Consider the following 21,059-nt stretch of genomic DNA (forward strand, 5'->3'; position numbering starts at 1 on the left):
ACAGAAAAGTCACCTGAATGGTCATTTGGGAATGGGGAGAGGGTGGAAGTCATTGTGACAGTAGTAGTTACTAATAGACATTAGATCATATGCAAGTTTTCAAGTAAATGAATGTCAATCCTTAGCCACTAGGGGTGGGGGCCCACACATCTTTTCTAGAGCTTCTGAATGCTAATTTTAAAAGAAATTCTTCCCAATAAGTAGAATACTTTTATTTTCCCAATACTAGAAAAAAAAAAAAAGAAAAGAAAAGAAACATAGAATGTTATCTGCAACAATGAGTCATCAGCCACTGCAGCTCTTCAACATCCAGGTCTCTGCAGCTCTTCAAAAGCAGAGGACTATCTTTTAATGACACACATAAATCCCTGCACTGCCTGCCTGCAAAACGTAATTAATTCTGGCCTTTTTTTGTTTAATGAAACACCTTGCACACATGACAGCAATGGCTTAAAGCTTCTCGTGTATACCTGAAATAGGGATAGCCCCAACAACAACTTAGTTCCACTCAAAATGCTCTATAAGACTCACTTGTCTGAGCTTTATCATTATTTCTTCAAAATATATCTCATAACAGACACATCAGCCTAAAGGAAACACAATCAGCCACCTGTATGAACAGTTTTCCTAACTTCTAAAAGTGTGGAATGTTTTGCTTTTAAACAAATATGTGGCACTTAACAAGTTTTTATTTCTCAAATTGTGGCTTCTATAGAAGAATATTTAAACAAAATACTCTCTTAGATGCAGCTGCTCAATGTCATTTTTATTAGAATAATTTTTCATGTTTTAATGCAGACTTGCATGCTGCATTACAAAGGACATTACTCTTTGGAGAGTCCCAGCATGCAAATTTATAAGGTTCCATTTCAAACAACAAATAGCAATATGAGTAAAATTTGAAAAACAAAATTTAACTGAAAGATTTACATTGAAAAATTTACCCCTCTTTGTAATATTCAGTTATTTTGGTCCTATCTGAAGAGATCTGAAGCAAATGCCTACTTTTGCAGAAATTACTGCCACTGGAAATATAGTTTCCCTACTTTAATTACAGATTGTACATAGAACACGTGAATAATTAAATAAGGAATGCCTCTCACCTGTTTAGGTGTGACCCCAGGCATGCGAATATCCAACGCAAAATCTGATGAATCAATAGGAATTACTGGCCTGGTGGTACCAAGACACTCATTGGCAAACGGTCTGGTAGTTTCTTTAAACCTTGAAAAAGAAGACATTTTCAACATTCTTTAATATAATGAGTAGAGGAAAAAAGGACTTCTATGACCTTAAGGTTAAATAATGTTGAAACAGGCCCAATGAAGACTCTATAAAGATGTGATGATCATACAATGTTATCAGAGACACTCAGAATTGCATTTTCTAGTCCATGACCAAGATACAACCAACTTATAAACAAAATATAATCAAAGAAACCAAGCAGCTACATTCAAAACTTGATTTAATAAAAACTTGTCAACATACACATTTGTTTCTAGTTAATGAAGATACAGTATTAATACATTACAAATTATAATTATAATACACATACCAATCTTCTAATGGCAAATATTAACCATAACCCAATACAAATTTTTGTAACTATGTTGTGAGTGTCCGGTATTACAGGTCAAAAACAAAAAAAACTGATCATAATCTTGCTGGAAGGCAGAGTTATATGAGGAGGAAATAAAAGGTTGTGATGTGAATTACAAATGTAGAAGTACATAAATATTTAATATGGTAATTATGGGGCGTGTGTATACAGCTCAATGTTTCTTAGTGAGCGATTACAGTCCATGATCTGCTTCTCCTAACCACTGATCTTGATATTTTATTCTCCGAGCTGTTATAAACAGGAAGGCATTCAAGTCTAAATGACTATATCGTACTTTCTGAAATATCTCCCCAAGAGGGAGTGATTAGTATTGGAAATCACAACTTCTAATTGGAGTTCTAGAAGCCAGAGCAGCAACTCAGCTACAAGACAGTGGGCTTTTTCTGCAAGGGAGACTTTACAAGAAGTTGCTGGGCTAAAATTCCAAATCGTTTCTGTAGAGAAAAATCAACCTTGTGTATTTCGCCAACACTTGTTCGTAAAAGTGATTACATTTCTAAACAGCATGCACAAAACCCACCCAAACAGTATTTCGCCTGTTAAAAAAAAATTAAAATAAACACAAACACACCCACCTCTTAAAGACAGAAAGTGGGCTTCTGAAACCCAAGCAGCTGCCTTGCAAAGTCAGGAGGAGAACTAGCAGGCTGCGCGCGTGGCCAGCCATGTCCGCGCCGCTCCGGCCCCGCCAGGAGAGGACCTGGCAGCGCAGCGCGGGGCTGGGGCCGGCGGTCGGGCAGCGGCGCCACAGGCAGCCGCTACTTCATGGCCGGGGCGCGGCGGGCGTCCTGCGGCGGCCACACGCCGGCTGCCTGCGAAAGCCGCGAGCTGGACCCGGCGAGGTGTCTCGGTCACGAGCTGCGGGCAGAAACCCGTGGAAAGGTGGTACTTCTGTCCTGGCGGCCAGCGGAAGCCTGCCTCCCTCCAGAGCTGCTGCTTCGCCTTGGTGCTGGGGCTAGACGTGCGAGTTCCTTATCACTCGGGAATGACAGGGACTGTAAGGACTATCACACAAACCCGCGTCAGTCATCATTCAGAACCTGCAAAAATAGAAGCAGATAATGGATGACTAACACATTACAGCATTTGTCCTCAGCAAATCCCAGCTGAGGTTCTTTAATACATTAGTAGTTTCACAAGCTTGAGCCCAAGCCTGGGGAAAACGCTGGTCTGTTCATCTTCCTCCCTCGACTACTGGCCCTCCAAGATTTCACAATTCCTACCGCCCCCCCCCCCCCAAGCATAGCCCCTCTTTTGCCTTTTGCTTGTCTTCCTCCCCCAGGCCCACTCCCAGTTTTTTGTTTATTTTTTTCATTTCTCCCCTTTTCACTCTCACTCACATCCATCCCTCATTCTGTGTATCTTCTTACTCAGTCTACTATTCCCCCCCAAAAGCACTTCAAAACCGCTGCTCAATGTAAACAAAGTTATTTGCATAAATGATCTACTACAATACAAGGGGGGAAAGAGGCAAGGACAAAGGACTTGTATACAACAACAATCAAATAGAAAAACACCGAGAACAAAGGCATGTTCATATACATGCATCCTAGAGCTACAGATAGAGAATTAAAATGCTCCCTACCAAGAACTCCCAAGAATAGCCAGAGAAGTAATTGCCCAAGTTCTGGGAATTATTTTAAAACAAACCAACACTTGGCAGCTAACATGATATTTAAATACTCATTTAAAAATCTAGCATCTAATATACAAAGTAATAATTTCTCACATAGAAGACTTGCCTCCCTAAAGATATTTTTTCCTAAGTTTGGAGATTTACAAAACGTAATGAGAAAAAGCAGAATCTTGGCTAGCTCTAAATGAATTTTCTACAAAGGTTAAGCATAATCAAGAACTTCCTATTAATATAAGTGAGAGATGTTAGGGCTCAGAGCAGGTTACCACCAAAGTATGTTTTTTTTTTTCTTTTTTGCATACTGAGCTATTTGATCTAAAGAAAATTTAAAGTCCTTAAAAGCAGGCTCAGAATCAAGGAAGGAAGGAAGGAATAAACAAACAAACAAACAAACAAAAAACACCAGTAAGATCATATAGAAGTGCTCAACTATATTAGCCTCTAAATTATCCTCTGGAAATTACAGCATAATGAAGCTAAACCAAAGAGAGAGAGAGAGAGAGAGAGAGAGAGAGAACACCAAAAAGCACTAACTAACCTTAAATTTAAATTTAATGGTATTCTTATGGTCAGTACTTTCCACATAGAAGAAACATAACATACACCAAATACAAATAAAACATAATTTATGGGGCTGGGGAGGTGGCTCAGTGGTAAAGCGCTTGCCTAGACGTGTTTGATCCTCAGCACGACATAAAAGTAAATAAATTACTTAAAGGTATTAAAAAAACATAATTTAGTATCCAACCAATTCAAAGATGCTTGAGGCTCACAAGCAACCAAGGACCCAGTTAATTTACATAAGCAATGACATTTTTAAAAGACTGATATTACTTGTTTGAACTTTCTCTTTGGCTTGCTATTTGAGCTTTCAACAACGCAAACCCTCAGCTCTGTCTTTATCCTGTGGGTAAAGGAAAAGAACTCTAGGGGGAAGAGAAACAAAGGGCCTAACAGCTGTGCTATTGCTTTTGCTCCAAACAAAGTAGAATCCTGTTGAATGACAGTACTTAACATCCTCCAATTTTGTTTTTTGTTTTTTTTTTTACATATAAATGTGAGAAAAGAATTATATTTTATAATTTCATTCAGAACAGTCCTTCCTCCAGTTGGCAAGGAGATTTGGCATTATACAAACACTTGAAAACAAATTTATTATTAAAATTCTCTAACAGAAGCACACCCTTCAGTACTAGCCTTTGAGGGAAGGGGGACTCCTCTTCTCTCTTTGATTGATTTACTACCTTTGATGTCCCTAAACCATTCACTTAAAGAAAAGGGAATTGAAGTTCTGGATAGAAGCAAGGTTGATATTTGTCACCATGAATAGAACACCTTTTATTATAGAAAAGAAAGGTAATTATCATTCTTATTTCTTGATGCCTTATAAAGACAAAATATAACTCCGTCAAATGAAAATATGTCTATTCCATTTGTTTTAATTCCTGATAATGCAGAATACATAATGTTCAAAAATCTTGTCTCTCATTTAAGATTTAAAATGTTTTCATGAGATCACTCATTGACTCATTCAAAAAAACTTAATTTCATATTTGATGTAAAATAATGTGATATATACTGGGGTTTTATAAGATCAATAAAACTAAAAGGGAATATAGTCCATTAAGAGATGAGAACATTGCACAATTAATATGAGATATGTTTAGAAAGTACTCACTTACAAAAAGATGGTGGAATGAGATGGAAAGCATTACCCTAAGTAGATGTATGAAGACACGAATGGTCTGACTCTACTTTGTGTACAACCAGAGATATTTGTGCTCTATAGGTGTAATATGATTTGTAATGAATTCTGCTGTCATACATAACAAATTAGAATTAAAAAAGAAAGAAAGAAAGTACTCTCCTAGAGGAGTACTTTAAAAAGGACTCTGGGAATTTTAAGGAAGAAAAGAAACTTCAAGAGAGAGTAAGAAAAAAGAAAAGGATAAAAGCAGTCTTCAATAGAACAGTGGCCATTGAGCAGGGCCCTTGGAGGACCCTTACAGTTTCTACTGCAGGAGGTAGACAATGAGCATGCCAGGTACAGGGCACAGCAGGGGCAAAGTTGAGAGCAAGAGTATGTGTTTGAAAAACAAGTAATAAGAGGCTTGCCTCCTAGATTCAAGTTACAGGCCCAGATTTACTATTTTACTGATAATACAAAGCAAATATTGTTTACATCTCTGTAAATTCTTCAGGGGAGAATGATTTATAGATACCCATGTGGATGTTAATTCTTGGTGCAGCATTATTAAAAGGTACTAAGTACAGGTTAGTCCAGGGAAGCGTAAAACCAATTTGGCTTTTGCAAAGTGAGCAATCTGTTCCCTCTAATTTTCATTTAAAAAGGAAAAATCAAAAACAAAAGTTAGGTGAAATTTGAAATTGGTTAAAGATTCAAATAAATATCTTGGCCATTGACTCATTTATGGATTAATTTACTTAGTAAAAGTAAACCAGTATAGCATAATAGCTACTTATAAACTGAAGGAAAAGTGCCTGATGCATGTTTTTTTCCATTTACTAGGTACCTGAAGCTGGGCAAAATAGAAAGAATCATACTACCTACCTCATGAAGACCATTGCCAGGAATAGCTGATTTAATATCCTTAGAACAGCGTCAGGCATGTAATAAATGATTGCTGTTATCATTGTGGCAATATATACATATTGAGTGCCTGAATGCTAGGGGTGGTGATAATCAAGAGAGATAAAGTTCTTACTCCTACAGAAATTATTTTCTAGTGGGGAAAAACAAAAATAACTAACAAATTATAAATTTCATTTTCTTCTAAGCAGATTTTATGTGGTTTTCTAGTATGACTTATGATTAAATTGATTAAAGGATGCATATCCATTCACAGCTATTTTGACTTCTGGGGATTTACTCTTGGGCAAAAACTGAACCAGGGAACCAAATTGTTTATAAGGATATTTAGCAGCACTGACAACAAAGAACTGAATGTTTATAATAGCAAAGAACTGGAAGCAATTTAAATGCCCATCAATAGAAGATTGGTAACAAAAATATATATTTTTTAAACTTACAAAAGCCAGAGAACTGTGCATCCCTTTAAAAAAGGACAATATGGGTCTGATTTTATAGTTAGAGCATATTCTATGATATATTATTTTTTCTTTTTGCATAATTCAAACAGTTTTAAATAATCTCAAACTTACAGAAACGTTGCAAGTACAGTATAAATAACCATTTTTCTCTGTAACCATTTAAGAGAAGAATGTTACTCTCCTGATGCTTTAATACCCAGAAATTTCAGTGTGATTTCCCAGAAACAAATACATCTAACTGTGTAACTCTACACAACCATAAAATTTAAAATTTCTCAGTGATACTTTATTATCATCTAATCTTCTGTCTGTAAACTTTGCCAGGCAATAACCTTTATAAACAAAATGATCCAGTTCAGAATCAGGCACTGCATGGAAATGTGTCGCTTCTCTAGTCTCCTTCACTCCAGGACAGTGTTTCAGCCTGTCTTTAACTTATATGACTTCAACTCTGATTATGAAAGACCACAGGGTAGTTATTTTGCAAAATGCCCCTCAATCTGCATTTGTTTTTTGTTTCATTAGTACTAGATTTGGCTATGCATCTTGAACAGGTATATCTCAGAAAGCGTGCTGGATTCTATGCAATGAACTGTCCATTGCTACATCAAATCTCAAAACTTAGTAGTAGTTGAAAACAGTAAGTATTATTTCACACAGTTTCTGTTCATCAGGAAAAGCTTAGCTGATTGGTTCTTCCATGAGACTGCAGTCAAAATGTTGCTCAGGCCAGTAGTCATCTGAAAGCTTCACAGGACCTAGATGATGTACTTTTGAGGAGGGCTCACTCATATAGCTGACAATTAGCGATGGATGCTTGCAGAAAGACATGTCCTCACCATGTGGTCCTCTTTCTAGGGCTGCTTGAGTGTTCTTACAACATGGCAGCTGGCTTTTTTTTTTTTTTTTTTTTTTTTTTTTGGTACCAGGGATTGAACTCAGGGGCATTTGGCCACTGATCCACATCCCCAGCCCTATTTTGTGTTTTATTTAGAGACAGGGTCTCACTGAGTTGCTTAGTGTTTCACCATTACTGAGGCAGGCTTTGAATTCGTGATCCTCCTGTTTTAGCCTCCTGCGCCCCTGGGATTACAAGAGTGCACCACTGTACCTGGCATGATGACTTTTATGATGTAGCATAAGAAGTCACATACCATCATTACTGTAGCTTCTTCTTGACTATCCACATCAGCAGCACTTGGTATGGGAAAAGAATGCCTAAGCACATAAATACTAAAAGGTGAGAATCATCTTCTTGGTAACTGACTTCACAGCTTATCTGTAGATAGTAGCATGAGTTTGACTTGTCTCATTACTGATGATGTTAAATTTGACCATTTGATTCAGGAGGTTTCCACTGTTCTTTTCCATTGTATAGTTACTACTTTTCCCTTTGTGATTAATATTTTTTGATGGAGAGACTTTTAACATTATAAATATTCTGCTTCTCATCAAACTTTCGATTTATTCATTTATTATATTGTAATGGACTCATAGTTGCCTATTTTCTTCAATGGATTTAATCTATTACCTTTGTATTGTTACATAACTTGATACTCAAATTGTCTCAGTCATGGTCGCTTCCAGCTAGCATTTGTGTTCCCTTGACATATGCCATCATACTTGGGCATACTTGGGAACCTCCTTGATTTTTGTCCGTCTCCTACTTGAATTCTCACAATTTTATGAAATTTGTACTATACTTCCTATTTTACTGAAATGCAAACTAGGATACAGAGATATTAGCAATCTTGCTGAGGGTACACAGCTAGGACATAAACACAGGCAATCTAAAACCACAATTAAGCCATTAACTACTCAACTATATGATGTAACCTACTCTCTTTTCCATTCCTATGAAAGGAAACATTAACATTTCCTCAACTAGCTTAAAAACATTACTCAGAAGGAAACAAATCAGAGGCATGTGACTGTGGTTCAAACTTGATCCAAAAGTTGGTTTTGTGTGGCTTAAAGAGTCTTCCCAACTCTTCCCCTAAACTGAGTTCTGAGTAAACATTTAAAAATGAAAGAGTTCACATAAAATCCTCATTCCCACAGTGCAACCATCAGCCATGGCATGTATTGTTTCTCTATAAATGTGGCCAGCAGTCTTCAGACTGCCACAGTCCCTACTGCTTCCTCTCTGCTCTCAGAATCTGAGGTCATGATTATTCAGAAATTTAGGGATAGAACACTGAATCTCTTAAGAAAAAAATATACCTATTAAAATATAGAACAAACAACTAGTGTGTATCCGTAGACGCGCAAAACAGCCCATAAGTTACTTTGTAATTTTCCATTCCCTGTACATTTTCTGGAATGTAGTAAATGAGAAAAAAAGACCTCCATAGAAAGAGATCATTCACCTCACTAGGCTAACATTTGATTGGACCATGACCTTCTTGCCCAATTACTCACTGGACCAACAGAGACATTGATATAAGCTGAAAGCTATATACCAAACTAGAAGCCCTAACGGTAAAACACTATCTTGCTCAACATTTCCCAGTCACCACAGGAGCTCAGCCCCTTTGAATCATACATTACCCATCTAATTTTGAACCCTAATTAAAAACCTGATATAAAGCCTGCTGTGCATCTCACTAGAGATTTCCCACATTGTTTTCTGAGAGTGCATACTTTCATCTTTCCCACTCTAATAAATCCTTTCCTCTCTTGCTAAGACCTGACTCTTCCTTAAATTCTTTTCTGTGATGGAATAAAGAACTTGGAAGGTCTGAGTAGAGGTCTCCTCCATCTCTTTTCAAACTACCACCCAGTGACAAAAAGTAGTTGTTTTACCACTAGCACATACTGTTCAGACCTCAGGAGTAGTTGCTTGTTCATTTGTTTTTTACTGTGTTTTTTAAAAAAAAAAAAATTGGCAGCTTTCCTCATAACATTACTAGGAGATACTTTACAATTACTTGTGCTGTGATCACTGAGATGCAGCACTTTTTCTTTCCATAGGAAAGTAAACTTCACCTTATATGTATAGCATAGGATTTGACTCACTTAAATGTGCTAAATTTTCTCTTTTTAAAAAGGCACTATTCATGGGCAAGGGTTGTGGCTCAGAGGTAGAGTGCTTGCCTAGCATGTGTGAGGCCCTGGATTTGATCCTCAGCACCACATAAAAATAAATAAAATAAAGATATTGTGTCCAACTAAAACTAAAAAAATAAATAAATAAATATTTTTTTAAAAGGCACCATTCATTAGCAAGATGCCAAATTGAATGGCATTTTCTGCACATGGATTTATTTGGGATTTATTTTTTCCAACATATAGCCAATTTGAAGTATCCTTTTCTTGTAAGTCAGAATTGACTGGGTACCTATTAGAATATATATGCTAAAAAAATCTCAGGAGTACCATTCAGCATATGATATTACTGCAATAAAAATATTCCAACAGTAAAAAATATGCACATTATTTATGTATTTATTTCATTATTAATTTATTTTTGGTTTCCATAATTAGTTCCAGATACTCCTTCAACATGTCCATTTAAATATCCAATTGGTCTGTCCTATAAATATATCCATGGGGAAAATAACAAGAGACATAATTCTTAATTAAATTTCTCAGCTTTGACTAATACAAATGTTACTTCCTAACACATGTATCTAAATTCAGTGCTAGCATATTTTAATGTAAAATAAAACAGATCCCCGCGTTCCAAACAGCACACGTCTTTTAGCTCAGAGGACTGCACTGGCATGTTCTCAAGAGACTACTGAACTACACGGAAAAACCATTCAATAGTTTCTGATGATGTCACGGAGGTAGAACAGCTCCTTTGTATTCTACTCATTTGCCCACCAGGTGTTTTATTTATTTATAAGCTTAGATCATCACATAGAATTTAGTTTCAGAAGAAGAGGACAAAATACTTCTGCAGGCATCACCTTGCTTCTTCTTTCAATATTCTTGTTGAGTTGGAGGACATGCCTTTTGCCTTGTTTTGCAGAGATATTTAGTGTGGATCCTTTGTGTTGGTATTTGATTCTATTTTTAAGAGGATATTAGTATAGAATGGAGGGAGAAAACTGCATTTAAGGGCAAATATTGCTCCCATGGATGTGGTCTGAAAGTTGGGCTCCACCTTTCCTTCTTTTTCTTGCCTTTGATCAATATATTTATGAGATGTTTGGGATTTTTTTTCCTGTTTATAACTACACATCCTTAGGCATAGTTACTCCTGATGCATTTCCATTTAAATTGTTAAATTCCTTCTAATGAGTTCAGAGGCAAGAGTTACTAACTACACATATAAACTGGCTCAGACATAGAACATGAGACTACAAAATAAGTCTTTTTTTTCTTATTACAGATATACAGCACAATTTTTCATATCTCTGTTTGTATAAAAAGTATGTTGTCACAGATTCATATCTTCATACACGTACTTTGGATAATGATGTCTATCACATTCCACCATCCTTGCTGATCCCCTGCCTCTCCCTTTCCCTCCACCAATCTGCCCTATCTAGAATTCATCTATTACTCTCATGCTCCCCCTCCCTACCCAACTATGAGTCAGCCTCCTTGTATCAGAGAAAACATTTGGCATTTGTTTTTTTGGGAGGGATTGGCTAACTTCACTTAGCATTATCTTCTCCAATACCATCCATTTACCTGCAAATGCCATGCTTTTATTCTCTTTTATTTCTGAGTAAAATTCCATTGTGTATTAAGAAAATCTAGGAAATGTTGAGATTTTCACTCTTAACCAACACTAAACTTTATCTTTTGCTTCTGTGCTACTCACAGAGAAGCATTTTCTCCCATAGCAGAGAATCATATTTTCAAACGATTCTTATGTTTTCCATTACAAATGTTCAAATCTATACAATAAAATGCCCATAAACACACCCCTTCCTATTATAAAAATTTTGCTATCTTTTTCTTCAAGCCTCTCAGCTATATAATTATAGTACTTAAAGTGAAAATCTATAATCATGTAATGCTATTATATAATTGAAAAACTTATGGGAATTTTTGTTAAAGACCATGAAAGAATGTCAAAACACTCTAACTTACATAATTCTGCTCAATTGCGTTTACAGTAACCTAGAGGGATTCTACAAAACATACACTGCACACTGCCCCTTCAATCATCCCAACTAGGTAATTTGAAAGTCACTAACATAAAGAGAACACAGTTGCTTAAAAAACATTTAGAGTATAGCTGCTAGAATAAAATTTAGCTTAAGTATAAGATGACCATTTGAATTTTTAAATGTGCAATTCACCATTAAAAGAATTGTGAGCTGTGGAAGTAGCTTATATGTAGATATTTTAATTTCTAGTTTATAATAGTAATAACTTTCTTTGATCAGTGTCCTCAAACTCCCCAAGAACAATCAATGAAGAGCTTCATAATTTTCTTTTGGCTGAAAATGATCAAAGCATTCTTATGTTTGTTAGAACTCTTTGATGCTGCTGCACAAACAGGTGGTGAGTTTATTTCATTGCTATTAAACTGTTTCTTGCTGTCTTGAGCTTAGGAAGAAGTGGTTTATTTTAACAAGGTACTTAAAGAGTGGCTTGCTCTTTTCCAATTTTTAATCCTCTTTACAAGGTTTCCCATAGTGATTTGCAATACACCCTAGAACTTAATTGAAAGCTGAAAAAAAGAGAAGGCCCATGATGCTCCAGGACTAAGAGACCCACTGAGTGCAGTCCCAGCTGTAACATTCCAAAGAGCCAGGTCTAGGCACTCCCAGTTGATCTCATCTGCCTTCTTTCTTCATTACTGAAGTTACATGCCTTAACCTTCAGTTACATCATAACTAAAAGTTGAGTTTTTCTGTTATAAATGTAAAATAGCTTTCCTGTGTTTGCCAATTTTGACCAAAATTTAAAAAAAAGACCCAAGACAGTATGGTATGGAGAAATGGTTCCTACCTTTATATCTTTAATGTAGGAAAGTTAAAAAAAAAAAAGTGTACTTTATGGTCTTATATATTAGAATAATGACACTATTAATAATTAAAATAATATTTAACAATTGCTGGGTATTTGCCAGATGCCAGTACTTTCTATGTATTATTTCATTTAATTTTCACAATATTCTCTGAGTTGTTATATTATTGTCTTCACTTTGCAGATATGAAAACAAAGACAGAGAGGTTAAGGAACTTGCTTGTCCTGCTGTGATAAGTGGTATAGTGGAGACTGAACACAGGTTCAGCTGACTTTGAAGGCAGGAGCTATTAACCACCAGGCCATACTAAAGGCTGTACTTTGGGTAGTTATTAATAAATGACATAAAAACTAACTAAATTACTACTGATTCAACAATGCCTTGAAATTAATCTGTATTTTATACCATATATAAGTGAAACCAAACCAATAGTACACTTTTAAGTGTGAGATGTGTTGCTTCCTGCCAGTGACTCCAGACTCCCCCCACTCCAAAGCTCCTTTCTCACAGGGGATTCTGAAATAACAGATAAATACCACTGGTATGAAACAGAGGGTGCACACGACTTGCACTTGAAGTCAGAAATTGTAGCACTAAATCCTGTTTTATAGATTCATTTCACATTTCTCAACTTTTGTTCCTACTGCTAAAATAGAGGGTATGGATGGCTCTATCAGAGGGTTGTGTGAGAAACAAAACTAAGCAAATTCTGAAAAGTAAGCACCAGAGCGATCATAAGTTGCTCTCTTTCTTTATCTTTCTAATTTTTCATTGTTCATTATTCACATATATATGTCTCATCTTCAAGTAACATTTCAGAGTACTAGAATACCTTCAGATGGCAAACACTTTACAACCATCATTGAAGAAGTCAAGAAAAATCAGGGCTAAAAGACCAAGTTACACACTTTTCCTAGCACTAAAACTGACAGCAAATACAGTAACTGTCAAAATATAACTAAAATCTCAACCTAAATTATTTGAAATGTAATCACTAATATTCTAATGGAATTATCAACATTATTTCAGGAGTATTAGGGAACATTCAGTGGGCACCAGCACTGACAAGTATTATGTGTCTTAGCCTCAAGTTTGAACTGCTCAAAGACATCCGCAGAGGAGGTAAATAACATGAATTCAAATTCCAAATGCAGTTAGATATTTATGAAATAAAATATAAATGAAAGTAAATTTATTTATCATAAAATTTGTATTTTGTAATATATATTTTAAATTGTATATAGATAAAATATAAATTTTATAATAAATAAAATATAAAATGGAAGATTCTTGGGATTTAAGTAAGACAGTATCTTATTAGTAACCCTTGATCTGCTTAGAGGAATATTGACAAGAAGTGTAAAAAATTACAAGAAGTGTAAAAAATGAAATACATTATATGGTTAAGTGTTACAGTGGTATCACATGCTGTATGAGTAGTCTAGCTTACTGTTACATGCTTGATTCTCTTGAATTCAATTTATTCCTAGAAAGATTAAAATTCATATGAATTTCTATTATGAGATTATAACTTTCAATCACAAAATCATGCAGATTTAAAAGAAAACTTCCTTGATCAGGTTACAACTAATCCTTAACTACAGGAAAAACTATTGATAAGGCAAACAGTGTTTCCAATAATCCCACCTTAAGAATGTTACCTCTTTTAAAATGTTACCTCTTTTAAAATGGCATATTCCTAGAGATTTGGTAAAAACAGAAATATTCATAAATATACAAAAAAGTAAACAAACAAAATAAAGGTATTATGTCCATCTACAACTAAAAATATTTTTTAAATACATTAAGATCATTGTCAAAACTTTTACAATTATAGTAACAAATATAACTATAAAAATAATCAGTAGACCCCACAATCTGTTGACCATGCTTTTAAAAAGCTGACCATATACAATTTTCAGGGAAACTTATGTCCCTGTCAATACATTTAAAATGCATGTCCTGTGCTTGACTGGCCAGTCATTTCCACAATCATGATAGCTAATGCAGATGACCACATCACTGATTTAAGGATGGATACCAACTGAGAAGGCAGTTTCTAAGCTGGCTGTGCTGAGTATACATTCAGAAGAATATGAATATATTGTGCTAATTACTGTTCTTTGACACGGTGAAATTTGTATTTTATTTCATGGTAACTTCATCTGTGATTAAGAAAAATTGAATGATAGAGATGAAAGAATGATATTGTTAAATGAGAGGAGTTAATTCAAATATCATAGGAATGTACACTTTAAATTTTTGATCAATTAAATCAATTTTAAGAGAAAAAGGTGAATTCCTTCCTCTTCACATAATAATATTGAACTAAAATGTGCTGAATTTATCTTGAACTCAAAGTTAAGGGTTTTTAAAGTATACTAACAGTACTATTGTTTCACTGTGAATTAGCCAAATCCATATTTTAAGATGGCCTAGCTTATTTTATTTCTGAAACTTCATAAATGTAAAGATACTTTTCACAAAATATTAAAAATGTTCTTGCTAGCAAAGAGGTCAACAATTTTTATCATTAAGTTTTATCTTAACCAAATGTTTATGTTAAAATCAGAAAAAAAGTTAAATAAGCAGCATTAATTATTTTCCTAAAAAAGAATAACATTTAGGATAGATTTTACCTATTATTTTGATATTAAAAGCACTATTGGTATATTATAATGAGATAAAGTTTCATTAAAGCTGCCTTTGTTACAGTAAAACAAAACAAAACAAAACTAGAAAGGAAATTCTTTATTGAGTTACAATTATCCTCCAAGGACAGAGCAAATGAGATATCATTAAAATATTTAAGTTTAATTATGCAACATGTTCCAACACATAATCAAAATGTAATACATATGCACACAACCTGAGCAGTTTACTTACACTCCTGAAACCTCCTGTATATTAATTTTCCTCCTAAGAAGAAAGTCAACACTAATCAAATTAGAGAAGAATTGTGAAGTGGAGCAATCACATGTTTATGCACACAAAATATTATTTTCTGAGCTAACTGGAGAGCACATCTGATTAATGAACAGAGTTTTCCCAATAGTCAGTTTTAGGTTCTCCAAATACTATGTTCCTACTGCTCCAGTAGATCCAATTAATGTACCGTTCTGCTTTTGCATTCCCAAAATGGAATCTGCTAATTTATGTTTCTCATCCCTCAAATGTGCCCCACAAATTTATGTATTTGAATCTTTGACCTAATGGTAGCTAATGTCTACTGCTACCTCTTGATGTTTTTTTTTCTCTCTCTATTCTTTGTATCAAAATTTCCTAAACATCAGATTTTTTGTAGGACATTGAAGGAGTGCAGGAACTATAATCCCAAAATATGCCCCCCAGGTATGTTGATCATTTTAAATTAAAGTAGCTTAGAGAGCAGCAAATGCCTGAAGAGGCTTTCCTCTGCTAGCTCCTATTTACAGTTAGGATCTACCCCCACCCCTAAAGGAAGAAAACAATTAATCATGGTATCTTCCCTGAGTTTCCATTAACCCATATTACAGGAAGAGAGAATGAAGTATGCCAGCAAACCTGGACAGACTTTTATTATATGCTTCCATATTTCAGACTCAAAGAGAATCATTTACAAATCATTATATGTGTTATTCAGACCAGAACTTTGTCTTAGGCCACTGTATGTTCTCCAAAACTATTGTTCTCCAAAGCCCTAAAAACCATTTACTGTTTTCCTGATATTCCCTGTTCTCCCCCTCACCTAAAGAAAAAGGGGGTATATAAGCTTCTGAACAATGTGGGGCTTAATGGGTAATTACACACCTGTGATTTTTTTCTCCTTTTGCATGTTAACAAATTTGTATATCTTCTCTCCTATTTAACCTTTGCCACTTTATTCCAGGGAACCTTCGAGGGGAAATTTGCTTTTACCCTTACATGCTGCATGTGCTGTAAAGGAATCTTAGTTCAGTTTCCCACAACTGTAGTAGCTTGAGGCCCAGCTGGGTAGGGAAGTGAAAATTAATAGCCACCAGGTGGTCACATGACTTCTTTTAGCTAATAAAAGAGGGGAAAAAATGAATTGTGTCCATGCTGAAGTTCTAAAATGGCATTATGTCCTTCAGCTAACTCTCCCTCTTCCAAAGACTACATATGTTTAGGAGGGGAGGCTGCTCCATTAGACTGAACCCAGAGACTCCTTTAGAAAGGAAGAGGGCCAAGAGGTGTAACAGCCTCTTAAAGAGACTTGAATTTACATGAAAAGAGAATACTAAAGCAGAAGAGTCACATACTTTTAATGGGTAAGTTTGATTATCTCCCAACTACCTGGAAGGGTGGAGGTTTATGAAGTTTATGTCAGCTACAGAGAAGGTAGGTGTGATTTTCAGTGCTTACTTCTATGCACTATACTTGCTTAGGACTAACATAATTATCTCTAGTTCAGAAGGGAAAAAAAAAAGGTGAGGGGACTCTTTTTCTCTTTCTTTTAATCCACTAAGCATAGAGCTTCATCCCATCTCTTCCAACCAGTGTATCCATGAACCTAGCACACAAATAATATGTTGATACACTCAATAAATACTAAGCAAACAAATGGGAACAAGGAATACAAAGCAATACATCACACAGTTATTCAGGGTCTCATAGTAAAGTCTGAGAAATTTGGGGTATTTATCAAGTTTAGAAATAGGAAATAATTCTCAGGAGACTAAGGCAGGAGGATTGCAAGTTCAAAGGCCAGCCTCAATAATTTTGCAAGGCCCTAAGCAACTAACCAAGACCCTGTCTCAAAATAAAAATTTAAAAAAAAAGGGCTGGGGATATGGCTTAATGCTTAAGCAAACCTGGGTTCAATTCCTTGTAAAAAAAAAAAGGAAATAATTATTTTTAATTAAAAAAAAACTCAGAGTAGTATGTATAGAAAATTAAAAGTGACATAGTTACTCAAAATCTGTGATGAAAACAGCAGTCCTCTGCCCAAGTCCACCAAATCCTGCTGTTCAGATACAACTCTTTGGCTGTCTCTTAAACAGGCTCTTCTGGCTTTCCCCACTGTGGTAACATTCTGGTTTACTGGTTAACAGTTCTATACATTATTTAGTGACTTTTTATTTTGGAAGATGAGAATTGAATGCTCTTATACTTTCCTTCCCATTCATCAGCTTTTCAATGTCACAAGTTTTAGTTAAATCAATATTTGAGTTGTCAAAGCTATATGAATACTATTCTCCCCTGAGACAAGTAAGTACCCCATGATTCTTACCTTTCTTGTATACATATCTCTTTATAAAATTTTTTTTAGTTGTTGAACGATCTTTATTTTATTTATTTATATGCAGTGCTGAGAATCGAACCCAGTGCCTCACACATGCCAGGAAAGTTTACTACCACTGAGCCCCAGCCCCAGCCCCTCTTTTTCTTTTTTACTAGAATTCAAGAAGTAGGGTATATTTCCTCAATCTTGTTTGGAATATTTTTATTCTATCTTTACACCTAAGCTGGCCATCATTTCCTCTAAAAATTTTAGTAGTATTTTTTTTTCTATCTTCGTACTTAATCCTATTGTTGAAACTCCAGGTGCCATTCTGACTTATTATATATTTATTTAGGATATCTTTCAATTTCTCCTTTCTGTTTGCTGGAAGCTTTTAATATTTTTTCCTTAGGTTCCTATCCTGAATATATTGATGAGCCCTAATATGGATTCTTTCTCATTCATTTTTCTGGGTGGTTCTCCTTCATTCAGCTATGCTGTTTCAACCGAAAATTTACACTATTGATGAATATTCTTACATGTTCTTTGATAATTTCTCATTTTATTCTCTTAACTTCTTTATAACTCCTTATTCGGGGTTGGTCCTGCTGAAATGACCCTCAAAATTTTTGACCATTTTGTTTCTACTTCTGTTTTGTCTCGATTTTTTAGAAATTTCCTCAACGTTATCCACCATCTCTGATTTTCTATTTTACCTCTATTTTCTATTCCTTCCTAAGTTGCTTATTGCAGCTGCGTTTCTCCCTCTCCCATCCCCTCTCCTCTCCTATCTCTAGAGACACACTAATAAGCTCTCTGGCGCTTCACTGGAAGACGAATGAGCATCAAGTTGGCTTCTTCTTTGTGGAGCCCCTATACACTAGTCTATGAATGGTTCCTACTCTCTGCCTTTGGCTTTTCAATTATCCAGAGAAGAATCTACCCATCTCTTGAAGGGGTGAAACATGCCACCAGTGATCTAGGAGCAGGGCAGTGGGTGGTTGCTGGAGAGGACTCCCACATTATTATCCATTTCCAGCTCCATTTATCAACCCACCCCACATTTTAAAAATAAGCAGGAGACCTTTTAAAAATAAGCTTGAGGCTATCTCCACTCTTTTAAGATCCTACATTACAATGTGCAACCTAATAGTGAAAAAACAAACTGAAACCTAATTTTAGAGTGTAACACCCCTTTCAGAAGCAGCTGAATTTCAGCCAATCACATACCACAACTCATCATCAAATAAAACAGCAATCTAGCTGTAGCAAATCAAATGACTTCTCTACTTTTCATCTGAGTCCTGCCCACACAAGTTAATGGGTGCTCTGAACCATCTCCCAAAGTTTCTGGGTGCTGCCTGATTTATGAATCACTCTTTGTTTAAATAAATATTGCTAAATTTAATTTGCCTAATGTTCTTCTTTTAACACTACTCTCTTCCATGGTACAGTCAAGACTTAGGTATGTTATATGATATGTGGGGCAGACCAGCTTGCCTCTTGGTCTTGCCTCAGGATAGGCACCTACTTGAAACAGCTTGTGCTGTACTGAGATTTCAGTCTTTTTTCCACTTTCACTTTTCCCGCTTACTGGCTAGGAAACTTCTCCTATGCTCTTTATCTTTGTAGGAGTATAACTTTTTAAATTCTTTCATCCTCCATTTTAGAAGGATTTGGGAAGGTAGAGAAGATAAAAATCATGTACTCAACTTGCCACAATGACCTGAAGTCCTAGAGTTACAATTTTAAAGTAGATTATCTGAAGATTATCTAGCTCAGTTCCTTCATTTAATAGCTAAGGAAAGAATCAAAGTTACATGCTCTGCTCAAAGTTGCTTCTCTAAGTTCAGAGCAGAATTAGGGATAAAATTTCACCAGTCTTGTTAGTCCAGTATTTCTAAAACACCCAACCTAATATCTTTCTAGGAAAAGCATTTTATCAACCTTCTGGATACAAGAAAAAGGAAATACACCATTGAACCATGCATTAATTACAAAATTAAAAAGAAAACTAACAACTCAGGGGAGCATAAGCTGAATGCCGTGGGTCAAAGATAATAATAAGCACTAAAGCACAGAGAAGGACAGATGCCTTAAGGCTGGGAAAATTTAAAGGCTGCATGAGGAAGCTGAGGCTTGCATTAACCTGCAGCAGGCATTCAGGTAAAAGATAGACAATGGCAGTGTGCTGGCACAGGATCTATGTATCCAGCAACAGGAATCACTTCACAGACCTTCACCAAAGCATCTCCTGTACAAGGTGGAAACTGCCCCTGCAACACCACCCATACCTGCCCAGTATTCTGAGCAGGACCCAGGCCACACACACCATGCCAGCACAGGGTGCCTTTCTATACTGTGTCCATAAGATTATGTTGTTGATTCTTACTTTCAATAGCTTGTGTTCTGGAAACAAAAGATAGCCCCTGCCGCCCCTTATTTTGGATTAGCTTCTGCATATCAGAGAAAATATTCCACATTAACTTTCCAGAGAAAGAGAAAGGAAAAATAAAGAGAGAGGGAATTTCATCAGAATAGAGGGAGATCAGTAGAGTAGAGAAGGGTATGGAGTGGGGGCAGGAGTGAATGGGAAAACAAAAGAAGAATGGAATGAATCAGACCAAACTTTTGTTTGTGCATACAAGAATATAGTGGAGTGAATCCCAAATTCAAGTATATCCACAAGACACTAATTTAAAAAACAAACAAACACAAAAACTATAAATAAATTGCAGAAAGATCAGTCGAGGGACAGAAGCAGGGGAAGAAGTGGAGGGGAGGGAGGAATTGCTGGGGACTGAATTAGAGCAAATGATATTCCAGACTTTTGTGATTATGTAAAAATGTATCCTAATGTTATATATAACTAAAAGGAATCAATTAAAAATAGGTAGTTTTTAATTTTTATATTTGCATTATATGATAACCATTTTCAAAGTACATAGTCCAAAATTTATAGAGCGAATCTCAATATTTTTAGGCAAGACACTGTGCTTAGGGACTCAACACATTAATTACAGGACAGAAATATGAGTGGATATATAATTTCAAAAATTCAACTGAATGATACTGACAACATCCAAAATTTGAGCACTTTTCTCTATTTCACATGTCAAAAGATTCTAGAAGGCCTAAGAAACACATTTCAGTCATCAATAAGAGCTTTAAATAACATGTTCTCTCTTAGGAAAACAACTAAATGTTTATTTATAAATGGTAAGACAGTGGAACAATGCAGCTGCAATTATTTTTGTTGTTGCTGATATTTCAAGGCAGCTTTTAAGCTAAAACCTCCACCGCTCTCTGACCTTGGCATGTACACTGCTTCATTTAATGGAAAACATCTAGTTTCTATTTAATTTTGTCAACCTAAGGACAAAGGTATAACTAGATGTTTCAAAATAAAACAAATGCTTTCAGAACCATAAATAAACAGAAAGTATTTCATCTGTTTTCCAAATGTTACCATAAATGTCCTCTTCATTTTAATTTCTTATTTAATTCCATTAAAATTTTAGAAACATTTAGAGATTAAAAATATGTGTGCTGTAGCTATTCAGGATTTTTTTGG

At 35.4% G+C, this 21,059-nt stretch overlaps 1 protein-coding gene across 8 annotated transcripts in view; it reads right to left on the bottom strand.

Annotated features, from left to right (window-relative positions):
- Nucleotides 1-21,059, bottom strand: part of Pam (peptidylglycine alpha-amidating monooxygenase) — a 310,405-nt gene that overhangs the window by 193,815 nt on the left and 95,531 nt on the right. For all 8 annotated transcript variants that reach the window (XM_046459990.2, XM_046459989.2, XM_046459988.2 and 5 more), the window contains exons 2-3: nucleotides 2,197-2,661; nucleotides 1,104-1,224 (exon numbers count right to left, since the gene is read on the bottom strand). In XM_046459990.2, coding sequence (XP_046315946.1) covers nucleotides 1,104-1,224; nucleotides 2,197-2,288 — 213 coding nt within the window. In that variant the 5' untranslated portion in view covers nucleotides 2,289-2,661. The remainder of the gene's footprint in view (nucleotides 1-1,103; nucleotides 1,225-2,196; nucleotides 2,662-21,059) is intronic.

This window comes from Marmota monax, unplaced genomic scaffold, assembly GCF_021218885.2.
Source record: "Marmota monax isolate L192 unplaced genomic scaffold, Marmota_monax_Labrador192_F-V1.1 WCK01_AAM20220418_F8-fsc00006, whole genome shotgun sequence".
Classification (NCBI taxonomy): Eukaryota; Metazoa; Chordata; class Mammalia; order Rodentia; family Sciuridae; genus Marmota; species Marmota monax.